General features: G+C 43.0%; 1 protein-coding gene across 1 annotated transcript in view; it reads right to left on the bottom strand.

Annotated features, from left to right (window-relative positions):
• AGBL4 (AGBL carboxypeptidase 4) overlaps positions 1-20,497 on the bottom strand; it is a 1,824,141-nt gene that overhangs the window by 216,675 nt on the left and 1,586,969 nt on the right. Inside the window, exon 10 of the mRNA XM_040408812.1 lies at positions 15,403-15,555. Within this exon, the coding sequence (XP_040264746.1) occupies positions 15,403-15,555 (153 nt within the window). The remainder of the gene's footprint in view (positions 1-15,402; positions 15,556-20,497) is intronic.

The raw sequence follows: 20,497 nt of genomic DNA, 5'->3' as shown, positions 1-20,497 counted from the left end.
GCGTTCCGTATACGGAACCATTCATTTCAATGGATCCGCAAAAAAAATACGGAAGGTACTCCGTATGCCTTCCGTTTCCGTATTTCCGTTTTTCCATTCCATTTAAAGATAGAACATGTCCTATTATTGTCTGCATAACAGACAAGGATAGTACTGTTCTATCAGGGACCAGCTGTTCCGTTCCGCAAAAAAAAACGGAATGCACGCGGACGTCATCCGTATTTTTTGCGGGTCCGTTTTTTGCGGACTGCAAAATACTGAAAAAGCCACATGGTCGTGTGCAAGAGGCCTTAGAAAGAGATTGTCATGTGCTATATGATGTCTGATTTTCATTTTTTGTAATTTAATTATGTGAAAAATATCTTTTAATAAAATAAAAAGTGAGGTATACCTGTCCTATCAGAATTAGGGTGCCTTCACACATGGCAGATTTTGTTTCAGAAAATTTCTGCCATTGAAAATCAGTTCCATTCATCTGAATGCGGTTGTTCTGGAAGAAAGCACAAAGATCTCTGCAAACCTCATTCGGATTAATGGAACAGATTTTAAATTGCAGAAATTTTCTGCAACAAAATCTTCTGCATGTAAAGGCCCCATGTTACCAGTTGCACTGAATGAGGAAGATTTACTTTGCAGAGTGCACCAAGGGTGTGGCTAAGAGGAGTCATATAATACACAGATCCATGCAAGGGTGTATACAGGTCACATAGGCACCTATAGGAAAACGTAGTATGGGCCCGCGTGCCCCAGACAGTTTCCGAGTACACATGTAGCAATCACCCCCGGGCAACACAAAGCACAACAATTTTTGGCGCTCTAAGATTGTCTTACCTTTTTTGTTGTATGCAATTTTATGTTTGAACAAAACTGGAAACAAAAAAACGAAAAACTGCAATAAAGATTTCTGAACACCATATTTCTCAGTGTATTTACACCAGGCATCTCACAAAAATATATTAATAAATCTGCTTCCCTTCTACTACAAAACTGGCTGCCTGCAATAACCACTAGGGGGAGCTTAGTGCATGGGAATTTATACAGTTACCATTTACTGGAATGGAAGTTGAAATAATCTCTTTGCATTGATCTTCAGCTTCTGGCACGTGCATAAAAAGGCAGGGTTTTCTTGTTGGGGGAAATAAAAAGTTCAGTGCTGGCCCCCCACCCTTGGTCTTTGTAGCAGTTGTGTGGCCTGCATCCATTGAAGATACGCCCCTGTAGACCCAGTGTCCTTTTTTCCATTTCCCCAGTGTATTTGGTGATCATTGCCCCTAGACTCCCACCAGATTTGGTTCAAGATATGCACCAAGATATACACCAGTAATGATCTGACATAAGAAAGAAGTATTGCTAACATCTCTTGAGGAGCACCAAATATAAATTTAATATGCTAATTCCTTGTAATTCACCAATTTATGTCTGTATAGATCCGTCGGGGTTAATAATCCTGACTCTGCCCCTGTAGGAAGTTAAGTATTAGACTTAGGTCTGCTTAGTATTAGGTCTGCCCCTAGCTCAGTCAGTTGTGTGCGAGTGGAAGAAGAGAGTGAAGTTACATGTGCTCCTCAGAGAACTAGGCCTTTATCCCAGAGAACCACCATCTCTGAGAAATTTACAGAGAGAAATCCATCTCTACTACACAGTACTCCAGAAAAAGAGAAACAAAGAACTAGAAGGTCCAGAATCTGCATAGCTGAGCAGTGGAGTCAGTCAGTAAGGTATTTTCAGTCAAAGACTGATAGACTTTACTGCAGTGACATTGCTAAGACACCCTTCACACTTGGACGCGGTCTGGCCCATCGTATCTTAATCTTGTACCCCTCAGCTGGGAATTAGATTCTGCCAGCTTTAGATTCTGCAGAGTGAGAGATAATTTGGAGAGATAGAGTGAAGGAGTACTACAACTCCATTGTGGCCTATATCCAAAAATGTATATCTGGGAAGACTTGTTTGGAACTGTGTTTTCATACCGTCGGATGTACTACAACTTCCATTCTGCACTTTAGTAAAGAGAGACGTTTATCTTCTACAACTGCCCTGGTTACTGACTCCAGCTCCATTTGCCGGCTACTGCACCTAGATCTCCTGCCATGCACCCATACAACACCAAGAGCACCCCAACTACCATCATGCAGCAAGCCCCAACATCAGGGTGTGCCCCAAAAGAAGAAAGGGTGCGCTCTCCTATCACTGCCCTGGCCCTAGGGAGCATCGATGTGAGGATTGCCACTGTGATTGATTATTGTAGCCAGAGCCGCTACCACTCCCATCCTCCACTCTTCTCCTCCGGGGCTTGCAGCACATGCGTCCTACCACACTGCGGATTCTTCTCCCCTCCATCACTCCTTGATGAATAGGAGCTTGCTGCTCTTACATGAAGCCACTCCATGATATATACGGCCGCTCTCCGTTTTGCTGATGTCCAGGTTCCAGGGCTGTATAAATCCACCATCTCTAACCAGGTTATGTCCAGCTGTGTGCTCTTCACTTATCCACTCACTGGAGGGAGAAAACGTCAGCGTTAACAAACCACTACAACTTTGTTAAGTGCGGCGCAGGATGGGTAATATAATGTGCTCGGTTTTTCTGTCAGCAGCTGACAATTCGTTCTTTTAAAGAGGCGCAGGCCGCAGCGGATCTATGAAGCAGACGAGATTAAAGCCGAAGTGAAAATCATTCAGTCTGTGCTTAGTACATTGTGACACTGTCCTGTGATTAGAATACAGAACAGCGAGTCTGGGCAAGGAAGCTTGGTGACCGAAGGGGCGCATTCACACTGGAGTTTAGATGCATGTTTTTCTTTTATTTTTACTGAGGTCTTTGATTAGGAAAAAACTAAATGAATGACACACCAAGAAATGCACATAGCTTAAAAATGCACTGGCTGTAATTTATCAAGACCAGCATTTCCTAGGCCGTTCTTGATGGAACTTGCGCTGCCGGAGGAGGCATTTAATTTATGACGAGGGGACGGCACTTTTGGTGCTCCTTAGTCTAGTAATTTCCCCCTTCATGATGCCCTTAGTCCAGTAATGTCCCTCTTGGTGCTTTTCATATAGTACATGTCTCCTCTGGCAGTCCGAGTCCGTGTGCTTGTCATATAGTACATGTCTCCTCTGGCAGTCCGAGACCGTGTGCTTGTCATATAGTACATATCTCCTCTGGCAGTCTGAGTCCGTGTGCTTGTCATATAGTACATGTCTCCTCTGGCAGTCCGAGTCCGTGTGCTTGTCATATAGTACATGTCTCCTCTGGCAGTCCGAGTCCGTGTGCTTGTCATATAGTACATGTCTCCTCTGGCAGTCCGAGTCTGTGTGCTTGTCATATAGTACATGTCTCCTCTGGCACTCCGAGTCTGTGTGCTTGTCATATAGTACATGTCTCCTCTGGCAGTCCGAGTCCGTGTGCTTGTCATATAGTACATGTCTCCTCTGGCAGTCTGAGTCCGTGTGCTTGTCATATAGTACATGTCTCCTCTGGCAGTCCGAGTCCGTGTGCTTGTCATATAGTACATGTCTCCTCTGGCAGTCCGAGTCCGTGTGCTTGTCATATAGTACATGTCTCCTCTGGCAGTCCGAGTCCGTGTGCTTGTCATATAGTACATGTCTCCTCTGGCAGTCCGAGTCCGTGTGCTTGTCATATAGTACATGTCTCCTCTGGCAGTCCGAGTCCGTGTGCTTGTCATATAGTACATGTCTCCTCTGGCAGTCCGAGTCCGTGTGCTTGTCATATAGTACATGTCTCCTCTGGCAGTCCGAGTCCGTGTGCTTGTCATATAGTACATGTCTCCTCTGGCAGTCCGAGTCCGTGTGCTTGTCATATAGTACATGTCTCCTCTGGCAGTCCGAGTCTGTGTGCTTGTCATATAGTACATGTCTCCTCTGGCAGTCCGAGTCTGTGTGCTTGTCATATAGTACATGTCTCCTCTGGCTCTCCGAGTCTGTGTGCTTGTCATATAGTACATGTCTCCTCTGGCAGTCCGAGTCTGTGTGCTTGTCATATAGTACATGTCTCCTCTGGCAGTCCGAGTCTGTGTGCTTGTCATATAGTACATGTCTCCTCTGGCACTCCGAGTCTGTGTGCTTGTCATATAGTACATGTCTCCTCTGGCAGTCCGAGTCCGTGTGCTTGTCATATAGTACATGTCTCCTCTGGCAGTCCGAGTCCGTGTGCTTGTCATATAGTACATGTCTCCTCTGGCAGTCCGAGTCCGTGTGCTTGTCATATAGTACATGTCTCCTCTGGCAGTCCGAGTCTGTGTGCTTGTCATATAGTACATGTCTCCTCTGGCAGTCCGAGTCCGTGTGCTTGTCATATAGTACATGTCTCCTCTGGCAGTCCGTGTGCTGTAGACTTCAGCCATTATTTACATTGATCCCTTTTAGTAAACTTGGTGAGACTGGCGTAAAATGCCAATTGCATTAAAAAAAAAAAAAAATCGCAATGGCATTGGAAAAGTCATAAAACTGGCAACTTTTTTAAGCCAAAAAGGGGAGAAGGGGTAAAGATGAATTTCCCCCATTATGTTTATTTAAATAAAGCAACAAATTATAAACAAGTTTTTCTTATAAATTCTGTAAAAATGATTCAGTGAAGAGTTACGACATTTACTTACATAGTTTGGCGCCACCTGATGTTCAGTGTTTATAGAAATGTGTACGTCCATCTACTGAGCTGAGTGCTGGTGGTCACACATGCTCAGTCACTTTACCCACAGCCAAGTCTCTGCCTTGTGATCCTCAGCCAGCAGAAGTACTGTAGCTTTCTGCCCTGTCAGGTGAGGATCAGAGCATGATAGTATGACTGAGGAGACTCCTTCTGCAGGGGAAGTAAAAAGGGGCTATGTTATCAGCTTCCAGAGGGGGAAGGAGACTGATTCTGTCCAGAGCCCATCCCCAGTAGCGTGATGGGATACATGAAAGCAAAAATGATGCAAAGGCTTCTATCAGTGCTAGAGACATTGCAAATGACTTTCACTGACCCCCCCATCATACCGATCAATTTCAGTTAATGGCTTCACGCTTTCTCCGGTCCCAGAAGTCCACTGCCATAGTGTAACATTTGATACTGCCTTGTCTTTCAAACCACGCATCCAAACCCTTACCACCTTCTGCTGCCTCTAACTCAAAAACATTTCTCATATCCACTCCTTCCTCAACCCTAGTGCATGCCCTCATCACCTCCCGCCTAGACTATTGCAACATTTTTGGCCTCCTGTCCTGTACATAGGTCTAGGCACTGGAGTCCTAGGGAAATTAATAGAATCTAGTAACTGATCCCCCATGATCTGTTTATTTTAGCAAAAAACATACAGCAAAGAAAATGTACGTTCCCCGGCATCATTGCTCTTTTTGGATCCAACCACAAATCACAATTTTGGCTACAACAATACAGCATATGCAAGAAGTGGATGCGAAAAACAGTCACTAAGGTTATTAGAAAAAAAAACTACAAAAAGATTAGTGATAAGGGATTGTTCACACATGGAGGCTTTGGTTCAAGTTTTGCAAAAAAATTGCAGAACCAATTGCAGCAGAAATCAGCTAAAATTGCCATGTGTGAACATATCCTAACAATTCAGTATGCCCTATGGTTATCACCTGCATGGTCTCATCATCTAAGAATCCCGTGTACAAGTACTGTATGTATCATTTTGTCATTGGCGCAAGAAGATACAAACAGAACTACAGTCGCCATATGAACAGGGGCATTGTCGTCATATGTTTGGACACCAAGAATTGTCGCTATAGGGGTGCAGAAGTAGTAGTGTGACACTCAGGATCTTGCATGAGTGCACCCAAAGGCCTCGCTGCCATAAAGAGACTCCCTTATCATAAATGGCACATGGTAAGTGAAGGCACGGTTACAGATTTGCATTGGGACTCAAGAGCTTCACATTACGCCACTGTGCTTACCGTGTAGATCAAGCAGTCAGCAGCCTTTGGCACTCCAGCTGCTGTCAAACTACAACTCCTAGCTTGCAAGTTTGCTCGCCTGCTCTTGTAAGGCCCCCAGAAGCGAAAGGAAGATCCTAGGAGTTGTAGTTTCAGAACAGCTGGGGTGGCAGAGGGTGCAGATCCCTGGCGTAGATCTTATTATAAAATAGCATAATATTACATTTGCACCCTACAGTCGGAAAATATCTAGATGATGAACTGCACTGAGAAACCCAAGAAAGTGACCTTTGAATATATGAACACATTCACAGAACGAGCTAATACATAAGAAATGAAACCTGCTGCTGAAGGGCATGCTGTGCACATGAAGTATATAGAAATATATAAATTATATTACGTAATGTACCCCATACTGTATATTGTACACATATTCGATGTCACTGCGGAGTTCTGCGGTTATATATGGGCTATGGAACGCTGAGTACTTTATTGTAAGTGGTATATCAGTCCTTATTATTCATGCCTCGCCTGCTGCATAACCTCTTGTTAGGAGAAGCTTTTTGTTAGTAACTGATTGAATGTGACCTTATATTGACCCTTATAACAGTTTCATCCATATTTGCCCGTGAAAATAGTGGTAGCCAGCGTCTCTAAACATTGCCAGTCAGTGCACCCAAACAGTAACAGCCATAGTACATCTATGTAATGTCATCTGCTACTTACAAGGTACCAGCTACAGCACCAAATGTACAGCTCCTTCTATAAATGTCACCATAAAGTATCAGCAGGTGCCTACTAAAAGTGCAAGCCACTTTGCCCCCTAAACAGTGGCAATCACAACGTGTCCCCTACCACTCTATGTTCCCTGCAGAATGGGGTTCTTTGGGCTCACCAGAAGAATTTATCCTCCATCTATGAAGAAAGTACACATACATCTAATGGCATTGTACACATACCGTATGTTATTTGTGAATCATTATCCAAAGTCACCCCCTAATAGGTTTGTCTTCTGTTGGAGTGTGGGCCGACCGGAGGATACGCTGATACTCCAGTGAGTAACTCTGAACACACCTCCTTGTTCCTACAGTTCGTCTTAGTTATGAGTGAATGTCCAGATTCCTCTTAATTAGCTTTTACATGGCGTCGGAGGTCCTAGATTTTCCAATATTCTTTACATTTTTTAGCGATTTTCTCACTATTTTAGCCTTAATGCATTACTAACTTTTCAAAAAGCTTTCAATATATCTGCAAGATTTACATAAAGAGAAGGAGAAAAAGACAAAGGAGAGAAAGAGTAGAACTTGGATTCTGCCTGGTCAAGCATAGGCATCAGTAAAGTAATCTGCAACTACAGCCATTTAGACTTTACTGCAGTGAAGGGATACTGTTAAGACACCATTCACACTTGTATTCATCCTGGCCATACAAGCCATCAATGCAGTGTGGCCGTGCCTAAGGCTCAAGAAAATAGCACACAATAGGGTAGTACGTCCTAACTCTTAGATAGGACAGAATGAAATACTTAGTGATTAGAGGCTCACCTTTTCAAGTTGTGCTAAGATAGGAACAACTCTATTGTAGTCGTATCAGTTGAAGAAATAGTTGCCTTCGGGTGTGCGGCCGCAGGATATGGTTCCAGTGTAGAAGGATGTCCAGTCCCTCTTCACTGGCCGTAGCGTGAATAATAGAAGAAATTCTGCTTTTTGGCGCTCCAAAACCCGGTCAAGGCAAACTTGAGTTTCAAACTTTTTTATTCCAATAAGATAGATTTGCAATAAAAACAAAAAAAACAACTGAGGAAGGGGATCTTAATTCCCCGAAACACGTTTTTTTTTTATTGCAAATCTATCTTATTGGAATAAAAAGAAGTTTGAAACTCAAGTTTGCCTTGACCGGGTTTTGGAGCGCCAAAAAGCAGAATTTCTTCTATTATTTATACAAGCCATCAAGACCCTGTATCCCACAGTGGACATACACTACTATCTGGGAGAAAATTACACTGTGTACAGTTGGAACTGTGTTTTGCTATAGTTGGATGTACTACTACTCTCATTTCACACTACAGTAAAGAGACGTTTATTCTCCTATCTCTGGCCCAGTTTTCTGACTCCTGCACCATACGCTGGTCATTGCACTCTACACAACCTGCCGTGCACCCATACAAACACCTAACATCATATAACCTACAAACTTGTACCCTTGAACAGGGACAAAATTCATGCCTAGGCAAGAAATGTATCTAAAAATATATAGCTTTATTACATCAAATGAAGACAAAGAATAATAAAAAATACACAAACAAATAGATCATCAGGGATAATATTGTCAGAAAGGTTACAATGACCAAAAATGCTATGTGGACTCACACTCCCCCAAGTCTCACTACCCCCAAAAAGAGCTTCGAAACGTGCGTCGAGGCATTTTTCTGGTCACCCTACGCCTTTCTCCCCCTGATCGTGTCCACAGGTGAGCCTAGAGGTGGTTGATATTGTTTTTTCTACATTGTGTTTGAACTTTCTGGCCTTTATCCAATATGGGATGTCCCTTTTTTAGATATTAGCTATCACTGGATATAGGCTGGGGTTTATATTACTTTATTTATATTTATCCTCTACCTCACCTGTGATTATTTTTATCATTATGGACATGTATTACACTCTTTTCGGGGGTAGTAAGACTTGGGGGACCTGTGATTCCACATAGTATTTTTGGTCATTGTTACCTTTCTGACAGTATTATCTCTGATCTATTTGTTTGTGTATTGTTTATTATTCTTTGTCTTTATTTGATGTAATAAAGCTATATATTTTTAGATAAATTTCTTGTGTGGGCATGACTTTTGTCCCTGTTCAAGGGTACAAGTTTGTAGGTTATATGGTTATATATACATGCCTTTGTTAATGCTGGGTGGGGCTTTTTTTTGTTCTTTCTTTGGTATTTAAAACACCTAACATCATAGGCACCCCAGCTACCATCAAGCAGAAGCCCCAGAATCAGGGTGTTCCCCAAGGAAAGAAAGGTTGTGCCCTCCTTTCACTGCATGGCCCTAGGAAGCAATGGTGTGAGGACTGCCACCTTGATTGACTGTGACAGCCAGAGCCACTACCACTCCCCTCCTCCGCTCTGGTTCCTGCACATACAGAGTTCAAGGAAGCAAACAATTTTTTTTTTACTGGCTTTGGATGGAATCTGAGTAATAAAAAACATCTATATGAAATCAGATGCCTATGGATGTACAGTAGAGGGTTCATGCTGCTCTATGGCTCTTTATAGAATGGAGCTATAATAAGACCATGCATGGGACCAGAGATTCTGGATAATGAAATGTTGCATTACATAAATGTCACCATGTATGGTAGTCTACTAAAAGTATTAAGCATCAAAATCAATTTAGTTGCAAAAATTCCAAGACCAAGTTGAACCCTTTGGGCCCCAGTTGTGTTTACGCAAGGCAGAACCTGATTTTCTGAACCTGTTGCATAGCCCAGATTCAATTCCTAAGCCGTGAAACTAAATCCCTTTGAGCTGTGACTCATTTAGGGGAGATTCAGATAAATGAAACCATCTCCAAAAGTGAATCCCATTTCACGGCAAACAAGTTATTAACTCGATCTGCCCGGTTTGCATGCGAAAGCCCTGTGCATTATTAATATAATCTGGATTTCTTTTTTAGTTTGGTGTGATAAATGCCTACAAAATTGTATCTGCACTTGAAACCTTTTCAGTCCGCAGTGCTTGGTAAATCAATCAGCGCTGACAGATGCTTTAAGGAGAGTAATCTTTTCGATGTGTCTGTCAGTGGTTAATAGAACATTGTTTCTCAGCTTGGCTAAGGCTGGGAGACAGTCAATTATGGCCAACGCAGTGGATGCCTGGCAGGCCCAGAAGCAACCTGCACTCGCTAATGGAAATTGCTTAGCTTCATAATCATTTTTATTTCTATAGAGTGCATGATTAAGGGCGGATGTAGAAATGCTTGCACAAAGTTTGCAAATTCATGGCATTTTTCTTCCCTCCAAAATAATTATGTTTTGATGGGTTTCGTTATCTAATTTTGCAAGGGGTCATTCACAAATAGAAAACAATTTGTAAATTTTGATTTTGCCTGTCTTTGCTCATCAGAGAATAACTCTGAAAACATGGGGCTGGTGGTATTAATATGCAGAACCATTTTTTGATCTGAAATACCAACAGCTCAGTAGGGTTTCTTGGGTAAAACATATGTGGGCACATTTCTTATTTTAGATCAGGGGTGGGGAACCTTTTTGCTGCCGAGGGCCATTTGAATATTTGTAACATCGTGGGGGGTGTATAGGGAACACTATGCTGTCCCTCACATAGAAGGACTGAGAGTGGATCCTGTTTCATTGTCTATTTCTTTTGTCTTGTATGTATCGTATTTTTCGCATTATAAGACACCCTGGATTATAAGAAACACCTAGGTTTTAGAGGAGGAAAATCATAAAAAATAATTTTTCAGCAGACCTCCTAATTAGACCCCCTCAAATCTTCATTAAACCTCAGATGAGACCCCATATCAAACCCCAGATCATATAAAAAATAACTAAATAGACTTTCCTATCTGGACAGCACGCTACACTCACCAGAGTGAGGGCCAGATACCATGAGTGGAGTAGACCGTTGGAGGGGTGTCACAGCAGGAGCCCTTGAAAGTCAGGCCTGGGTATGGAGGCTTAATGGCTGACTGATGAATAAATGTGGCATGGACATGAGAAGTGATCTAATTTTCCCTCAGCAAGCGTGTAGGTAGCTTCTTTAATTCTATCCTCCAGCAATTCCCTCTTTCCTCCAGACTTCCAGGAATGAGAACATCAAATTTCCTATATTCCATATCTCGTATTTTTGACAGGAGAATGTATTATGTGACACAGCTTAATAATCATTAACCGCAGATGTTTTTTTTAATTAAAACTCTGCTATTTGATCCTTCATATTTTCATTTGTTTAAAGCTTTGAGATCCTGAAAAATAAACTATTCAACTATGGAACAAATGTATTAGAGTGAAGGCAAATCAAGACATAAAATGTCAGACCGTTCTGGATTGTATCGTCAACTTTAACTTTTTTGAGATGAAAGCTTTGCTTTGTTGTATCACTTACATCAATGTGGACAAACCAACCAACTGGTCTCTTGGATTGTGCTAAGCTGATACTGTACTAAGGTGCCTACATGTAACAGTCCTCCCAAAAGTCCCACCAATGGTAATAATTCTCTGCCAGAGTGCACTATGTGGTAGCAGTGTACCCGATAGTAATAATGTCCCTCATTTTGCCCCCAGAAGTAATAATGCCCCCATAATTCCCCCTATTAGGTGTGCCTGTACAAAAATTACCCCCTTATAATGTGTGCCAGTACAAAAAAATGACAACTTTTAGTACCTCCAGTAGAACGGATGTTCCCATAGTGGCCTCCTTAAAATGTGTGCCAGTACAAAAATGCTCCTTTTTACAGCCACAATATCCCTATAGTGCTTGCTAAAATAATGACCCCCCCACCCCATTGTGGCCCAACAGCATGCTGCCAAATAGAAATAATAAACTCAAATACTTACCGTACCTCCATTCTGGAATAAGCGATGCAGTGCAAGACACAGGCCTCTACTAGTCTGTGCTCTGAGCTCTATGCAGCCCGGCTCAGGCAGCACGATAATGATGACACCGGCCTCTGATAGGCTACAGGAACTAGGACTGAAGCCTATTAGATGAAACGGTGGGCCAGGGAGACATCGCTCCCATGACCCGTTGCGGCATACAACTGTATTGTTGTCCTGAGTACAACGATGCAGTTGAATATGTAGAGATGAGCGTTTCCACAATGGAAGCGCTCATTGCCCATGGCCCTTCCGCTGCCCTACTCTTGCCCCTACCTGGTGCTGCCTCACCTCACCTCATTGGTGGTGCACCCCTGATCATAATGGGTCATATTTAATAGAGAAAATAGGGAAGCATACAAGTCAGTGGGAAGCTGTCTCTTAAAGGGAACCTGTCACCTGGAAAAGACAATTTACACTAATCACAATACCTTAAAGTACCTCTCATAGTGTGCCCAAAGATGTATTCATATCTTCATTCTGTGTTGTGCTGTCTCATAAAATCGACTTATAAAACTGTGTTTGGCACGTTTTTTGAAGTCGTGCTGAAGTCACGGGGGCAGCGGCCTCCTTGACTTAACCGTCAGATAACCCCGCCCCTATGCCGCTCCTCCGCATTTTGATGGACAGTTTTCTTCTCGCGCATGCGTCGTGCGTGTCCTGCCACAGCGCGATCCTGGCTACGGCTCCCTCCCTCCCTGGCATCTTCTTGTTCACTGCGCCTGCGCCGTTCCTATACAGCGCGCTCACGCCCATCGCTTCTCCCCTGCGGCGTGAGCGCGATCACTGTATGCTTGCACTGCAGCGCAGGCGCAGTGAACATGCAGATGCCAGGGAGGGAGGGAGCCGCAGCCAGGATCGCGCTGCGGCAGGACGCGCACGGCGCATGCGCGAAAAGGGCGCGGTCACGGCTACAGGGAAAACTGTCCATCAATATGCGGAGGAGCGGCATAGGGGCGGGCTTATCCGACGGTTGAGTCAAGGAGGCCGCTGCCCCCGTGACTTCAGCACGACTTCAAAAACGTGCCAAACACAGTTTTATAAGTCGATTTTATGAGACAGCACAACGCAGAAAGAAGATATGAATACATCTTTGGGCACTCTATGAGAGATACTTTAAGGTACTGTGATTAGTGTAAATTGTCTTTTCCAGGTGACAGGTTCCCTTTAAGGGCGAGGCTGCACCTAGCGGTGTGGGCATGCTGTACAAATGCGCAACCAGAAACACACACACAGCAAAGTATTGCAAACTTGCCGTAAAATGTTGTGTTTTTCAGTTGCTACATGTAGCTTCACCCTGAGGGTTCACTGGGTCTATAACGGTTACCAGTTGTACATCAACTGGGAATCTATTTCCTTAAGAGATCATCAAAGACATTTATTTTCCTTAGCTTAGAAGACCAGGTGAATTTCCCCTGCAATAGTCAATAAAAATAATAGTGTTTATAACGTGAAGAAAATAAAATGGAAATTGGCCGAGGTCCCGCAATAGGACCAATATCGCTCCTGTACATAGGAAAGAAATGTAATCAGCAAAATGGGTGCGTTAAAGAGGCCCTATAATTACAGTATTATTGCTGTTCCACTGGCTCTGTGTAGAAGGCAGTAAGACTTTGTAATACTGAAAACAGTGAAATAAAACCATTTACTGTATGCCTGCCTCATTGATGAGAACACTTCTATTACTTTCCATCAGGCAAATGGCTCTTTTTTATTATGTCTCCTGAAGTTTGCAGACTCTGCTTATTTTAGGTCACAATGACCTTCACGATTTTTCTCTCATTATTTCATCAAAGTTTTGAGAAACAATAATAATAAAAAAAGAAAACAGCGGCAATTCCTAAAATCCAACGTCTGGCATCCTCCCCCGAGACCCCAAATGGTCCTCACTAGATAGATCCATATGCCAAAGATCAAGACATGATAATGGCTCTTTATTGATATATTGCTAGAATTAAAATTGATACTGTAATCCTTAAAGTGAATCTCCATACTTCATTCAAGGGGTTTTCCGGGAGTACAGTATTGAAGATCTATCCTCAGAATAGGCCATAAATATTTGATTGGTAGGTGTTTGACTCCAGGAACTGCCATCGATCGGCTATTTGAAGGCAATGTGGCCTCCTCCTGGTATACCAAGCACAGCGCCGTTCATTGTATAGTGGCTGTGCTTGGCATTGCAGCCCAGGCCCATGCACTGAACTGTGTCTAAGCCAGGTGTGCAGTGAATGTGACTGCACTGGTCTAGGAATTGGCCTTAGCGCTCACAGACCCATAATAATCTGATATTGATGACCAATATAATAAGGGATGAGCGAATCGACTTCGGATGAAACATCCGAAGTCGATTCGCATAAAACTTAGTTCCAATACTGAATGGGGCAGGAGCTCCGTACAGTATTAGAATGTATTGGCTCCGACGAGCCGAAGTTATTGCTTCGCAGAGTCTCGTGAGACTTCGGGTAATAACTTCACAAATAAATTTGTATTGTAAAAAACCATTTCCCGAACTTGGGTTCGGTTCCAATGTACCACTCAGAACTGAACCCGAGTTCGGGAATAGTTTTTTTTACAGTACAAATTAATTTATGAAGTTATTACACAAAGTCTCGCGAGATTTCACGAAGCAATAACTTCTGTTCATCGGAGCCAATACATTCAAATACTGTACGGAGCTCCTGCCCTGTACAGTATTGGAACTAAGTTTTATGTGAATCGATTTAGGATGTTTCATCCCTAAATATAATCAACATTGTACTCCTGGCAAACCCCTTTAACATGACAATATTAGGTACAACATTTTTTGCTGGTTATTTTTGAATTCATCTTTATAGCAGTCAAAACTTTGTTTTTCTCTGATACAGAGCTCCAAATCCTCTACAGAGATATACATTTTAAACATAACATATGCATTGCCTGCAGCAGCCACTAGAGGGAGCTTAATGCATATAGTCTTATTATTATTGAGTTCAAGGAAACCTTATGCAGTAAGCTCTTGGGCTCCCCCTAGTTGTGACTGCCGGTAGCCATAATGATTTGTTTTAAATCTATGTCTATTATATTTTTTTTTTGTTCAACACATCCTGAGATGAATGACAAAAGAAAACTAACTTTGAAAAAAACATGAATACTCTGTATGGAGATGTACACGTTGTCTATGGTGGCGTCCTTGATGTCAGGCGCTTCTTTCATTCACTTTATGATGACAGAAAATGTCCTTCTCAGTTCATACAAGAAAGACTGTGTATATTTAGCTTTTGTCCTGTCACTGCAATTCATGACACTTAGCTTATCATCACCATATATGTATCAATCCCTTAATAATTGTTATCATTGGTGTACCTACCATAGAAGCAGACCATGCAACTGCTATGGGGAATAAGGGGCTTGACGGTGCCCTGCCTTTCCTATTCCCAACATAGTTTAACTGCATTTTCCATCAGTTGCCACTAGGGGGAACTTAGTGCCATGAGATTATTTACAGTTCCCTTTAAAATCAATGGTAACTGTATACATTCCTAAGCACTGAGCTCCCCCTAGTGGTGGCTGCAGGCAGTTTTGTAATATACTGTGAGAAGGGAAACGTAGGATTTATCAATGCATCTATGCCAGTGGTCTGTTGTAAATAGATAGAGAAATATGGTGGTCAGAATGGGCGCCATATTGACGAAGCAACTGTTCCATTATTTCCAACATAAAGAATTAGACAAAGTGGGTGAGATGGAGGGCTCTATGAGACTGTGTACGCCCCTAATTTAGATCTATATGAAATTCATTAGCACTGACATGTACTCTAATAAACCGTGGAAAACGATGAGTTGCCGATTGGCCCCCTTACCTACTGGGCCCCTGTGTTGACTGCTTGACATACCTAGCATTAGTACAATACTTACAAAAGAGAAGTCCTCCGCATTTCGACAGAGCAGCTTAGGAAAAACGGCTTGTCTCTGGAACAGCTCTTCTTGCTCAAATATATTCCCATACATGAATCCATTCATCATGGTGGAATGGGCGTGAATGTCTATGTAAAACTCCAAACTGGTCTTCTGTTGGAGAAAGATATGAAATAATCCATCAGATATGTTTCCCAATAAGAGCAATAGTAAATGTAGTACTTTGCCATATTTTAACACTTTGTCACTTTAGGTCAGTTCCTGTTTATCCAATGGTCAGTAGTGTAACGACCATGCGACTGCTATGGGGCCCAGGGCAAGAGGGGGCCCAGTTGGGATCATCTCCTCTTCTACTGGGGGTGTAAACTTGGTCAGGACTAGTGTTGAGCGAACTTCTGTTTTAAGTTCGGCGTCTAAAGTTCGGCTTCCGGTTAGCGGAGAATCCCGATATGGATTCCGAATTCCGTTGTGGTCCGTGGTAGCGGAATCAATAATGGCCAATTATTGATTCCGCTACCACGGACCACAACGGAATTCGGAATCCATATCGGGATTCTCCGCTAACCGGAAGCCGAACTTTAGACGCCGAACTTAAAACAGAAGTTCGCTCAACACTAGTCAGGAATCTACCCTCTAAAGAAACAACATTTAGCAAATGAGGCAGTGGAAAAAATGACCCAAGGGTTATTGAAACAGGGTTTAGGCGGAAACCCTTCTGTCCTGTGTGGGGGCCTGGTTTGATCCTTGCTATGGGGCCCTTACTTTTCTATGTACACCACTGCCCATGGTCATTATTAATATGCAATGAATAGAGGATTTATACCTGTACATTAAATACACCATCCAGACATATCAGGATGTTGCTGGAATAGTGCAGTGAATGTAAAGAATATATATTAGCTACATAGATTGAATCAATGGATAGAAAAGTTGTGTTTTATCAGTAGGGAAAAAAATGGGTGTTTTACAGTGAGGGGACCTGCTAGAAAGTGGAATGTACTGCAAACATAACATTTCTGCATTGCCTGTACAAAGATCCTTTTTAAAAAAAAAAAAAAAAAAAAAAAGCTTCTACATTTCATAAGTATTTTATAGGCATATTCCCAGCACCTTCAGTAGGATATTTCTATATCTGGAAGATGAAAAAAGTAAAAGCATAAGCAAGACCTATGCGTTTCGAGTGGAAACTCCACTCGTAATCATGGCATGATAAAGAGTGTGGTGTTCACTTGAAACGCGTAGGTCTTGCTTATTCTTTTTTCATCTCCCATGCTTTAATATTGGAAGTTTTATGCTGGACTGGTGCTGGGACCTTGCACTTTATTTTCTGGACCTTAGCAGGTGACTGGCCCTGCATTTGCTCCATGCACCTGAAGATGTGGAAAGGATGATTACAAGGCTGGGTGAGCTGTCCTTCACAATTTTTTGTATCAATACAACTTCTGGCCAGCTCAAAATTTCATTCTGTTCTGTCATCTTCTGGCCAGGTTTCCATTAAAATTGTCTCGTTTTTTAAATGTCGTGCAGTTTCGCGACTCTGCAGCGAGCCCAGGAGAGGAGAGGGAGAGGAATGTGACAATGGTAGTGGCAATGATAGAAGTAGCACCAGTAGTAGTGGTCACAGTAGCAGTCCTCACTTTGGGACTCCCCTTGGTGGGATGCCTTGGTGTAAGTGGGTGTGGAAGTGCAAGGCACTGGCTAAAGGGGCATTGATGCAGCAGTGCAGGTTGGCAATGCAAGGCAAATGAGGAGGCCGGATTTGGAGTAACAAGTCCACTGTACTTCACTAAGGCAATATTGGAAGATGACACACACAGGCAGTTACAAAACTAAGTTCAGACTTTCCAGGTTGCATACTGTACATAGTTTTCCAAACAGTATGTGTCACGGTACCTTCTGTGACAGAGATTAGAAGATCGGAGAGACTGACTGCACGTGAGGTTAACTGACAGTCTCTTTATTCTCAGTGTTGTGGTTTGGTAATGACCACACCTCTTGCCAGGTACAGCTCATGGTCATTACTGCTTTCCCTACTTCGTTTGGTATCACACTTCATACCATGCGGTTGATATTCTCTGCTTGGATTTGGAAGAGTTGGTGTGTGGACCTTACCTGTGTTCCTGCTCATCCATTTTCTATAGGATAAGTTGTACTGCTCTTTGTATTTAGTTGTTCCCCTGTTCTTGTAGTTACTAGGCATCAGGGAGATGCTGGTTCGTTCACCTGAGAAGGAACCAGTAGTCTCATTCCCTGCCACTACCGAGTACATTTCAGGGCTCCTGGGGTCTAGGTTATGGCGTATGTATTTTCCCACCTTTCGGGGTCTATACATACTGATATGAGTCAGAGCCAGGTTTAGGGGCTTCCTAGGAGGTGAACTTTTTCCTCTCCCTAGCATTGAGGCATAGTTCTGTGTCCCTCCCCTCCCCTGTAGTCGTGACAGTATGACTGTATATAGGTATATAGGCCATACAATGAGCACCTACCTCTCATTCCAGTTAATCCCAGCAACCCTCCCAGTTTAACAAAAGGTTGCACATTTTCTCTCATAATAAATTATCACTCTCAATATGGCACTACATTGCCCAACTGAGGGGTGTAGTCTTTTAACAGGGTACCTGAGACTTCTCCCCAACCAAATGCAGTGAAGTCCACAGCCAAACAGTTTCCCTGATGTTTTGTTCATGCACTGTCCCTTTTGTAATGGCTCTCAACCTTCTGTAAAGTTCAATGCTTCTTTTTTCCTAGAGACTGGCTGGTCTTAGAGTCACTTTTATAACTGGTTAACATGGCTGATGGATCCCTGCCTGCTGTTTCTCCCTCAGACAGCAGCTACACACTTCAGCTGCTCACACACCCACTGCTGGCTACATACTCCAGCTACAACTCCTGGCTCCCAAAGGGATGAGATAAGCCAACACCCACTGAGTGTCTCTAAGGGGCCAGAAAATTAACCCTCTACTCCCCTTACAAAGCCTTTGTGAAACAAAAATGCATAAAGTACAATTTAACCCATTTAGCAGTGAACCACCGAGTCACTGCACCTTCACCCAAAATAAATTCTGCTGTATTGCATTGCTACTTCTGGCTAGTTGTCAATTAAAATAGCTTAATTTTCATAATGTTTTGCAGTTCCGCTCCTTCACCCAAATGTAAAATGCCCGTCTATGATAAATTCCTCCTTATTAGTGTTGAGCGAGCATGCTCGGCCGAACACCGCGTGTGCTCGAGCACGATGCTCGAGTCTCTGCAGCCAATAAACGTGCAGGTAAGTACTGCCACTCACTGTAATGCCGTAGCCATGTTGGTTACTGGCATTACAGTGATTGGCTGGCCGGAATACGTCATCGGGTGCTATAAAGCACCCGATGACACGTAGTTCGGCCAGTCTTAGTCAGGGAGAGCTGTGCTGTAGAAGGGACAGATAGTGTAGGGAATTGAATAGAATTTTTTTTTGTTAGGCAGGGTTGGTGTTAGAGTAAAGAAATTCGTGGCACACCAGATTAGATTTGATGCACTTTAATTAATTCATTGATGTTTTACATCATTTCATAACTTCATGTATGTGTTAAGGCTGGCCGCAGGCTAGCCTGGATTTGTGGGAGGGGCCGGTACCTGTCTTAAGCAGTCTGGCTCTCCCAGGCAGCCTGGATTTGTGGGAGGGGCCGGTACCTGTCTTAAGCAGTCTGGCTCTCCCAGGCAGCACGTCGGCATTCGGACGTCTGCTACTTCCGGGTGTGACGTCATCAGCAAGCGTCCTGCACGAGTCGGATCTCAGAGAAGCCGGGTGTACCTTTCACTTCAGTCTGCAAGCTGTTCAGGTCGTTTTCCATGATAACTGCTTTGTTTGGGGAGCGTGGCAACGTGGAGGAGGGTAGGAGGGTGTGTAGAGAGGGGGAAGTGTGCCGGAGGATCGCTTCTCCTCACTGCGTTCAGGCACATGCAATTCAAGTTTTGGCACCAATGGGCAGCATTGTCACATAGTTGGAGCTCATTGCCTGTCTCAGCATAACCTGTATCTAAGTTCATACAGGGGCTGCGAGTCATCTGGGCTCAGCAGGTTAAACTCTGGCAGCTGGGTCCTGGTGCCATTACTGAGTTGATTACTTACAAGGTTGCTGCTTGTGCACATGTTTGACACTCATCATACACTACATACATACCTTAGACACATAGTTCGCACATCAGACAGTTTGACGAAAAAAAAAAAAAAAAAAAGGGTACAAGTGGATTGTTAAATAAAGTAAAAAAAAAAAAAAAAAAAAAAGGGGGTTGTTCAAATAAAGAAAAAAAAAAAAAAAAAAAAAAAAAAAACCTTTATCCACAAAGCTTCATCCATACACCTCTAGCATAGGTACATCCGCCAATACAGCTACACGCTCGCACGACATACACACCCCGTTTCATCTCGTAGACTAGTGTCATACGTCATACGGTCTGTTTTCCACAAATCCTATACTTACATACATCACCTACCACGTCTGTAGGTTCTTTAGCCCGCAGTATTCGTTTTTAATTAATCTGCCACGTCACAGATTCACACAAACTCGGGCTCGCTTCATACGTCAGTGGAAACGACTATCATACTCCCTGTCAGCCTCGAAGGCTTTTCGTTCAATCGTTTCACGCTGCTGGGGGGGGGGGGGGGAAGGGGAGGGGCTTAGATTCCGTCAGCTGGGTCCTGGTGCCATTACTGAGTTGATTACTTACAAGGTTGCTGCTTGTGCACATGTTTGACACTCATCATACACTACATACATACCTTAGACACATAGTTCGCACATCAGGCAGTTTGACAAAAAAAAAAAAAAAAGGGTACAAGTGGATTGTTAAATAAAGTAAAAAAAAAAAAAAAAAGTGGGTTGTTCAAATAAAGAAAAAAAAAAAAAAAACCTTTATCCACCAAGCTTCATCCATACACCTCTAGCATAGGTACATCCGCCAATACAGCTACACGCTCGCACGACATACACACCCCGTTTCATCTCGTAGACTAGTCTCATACGTCATACGATCTGTTTTCCACAAATCCTATACTTACATACATCACCTACCACGTCTGTAGGTTCTTTAGCCCGCAGTATTCGTTTTTAAT

This window comes from Bufo bufo, chromosome 9 (genome assembly GCF_905171765.1).
Source record: "Bufo bufo chromosome 9, aBufBuf1.1, whole genome shotgun sequence".
Classification (NCBI taxonomy): Eukaryota; Metazoa; Chordata; class Amphibia; order Anura; family Bufonidae; genus Bufo; species Bufo bufo.
This window is presented reverse-complemented; position numbering and strand designations above follow the sequence as displayed.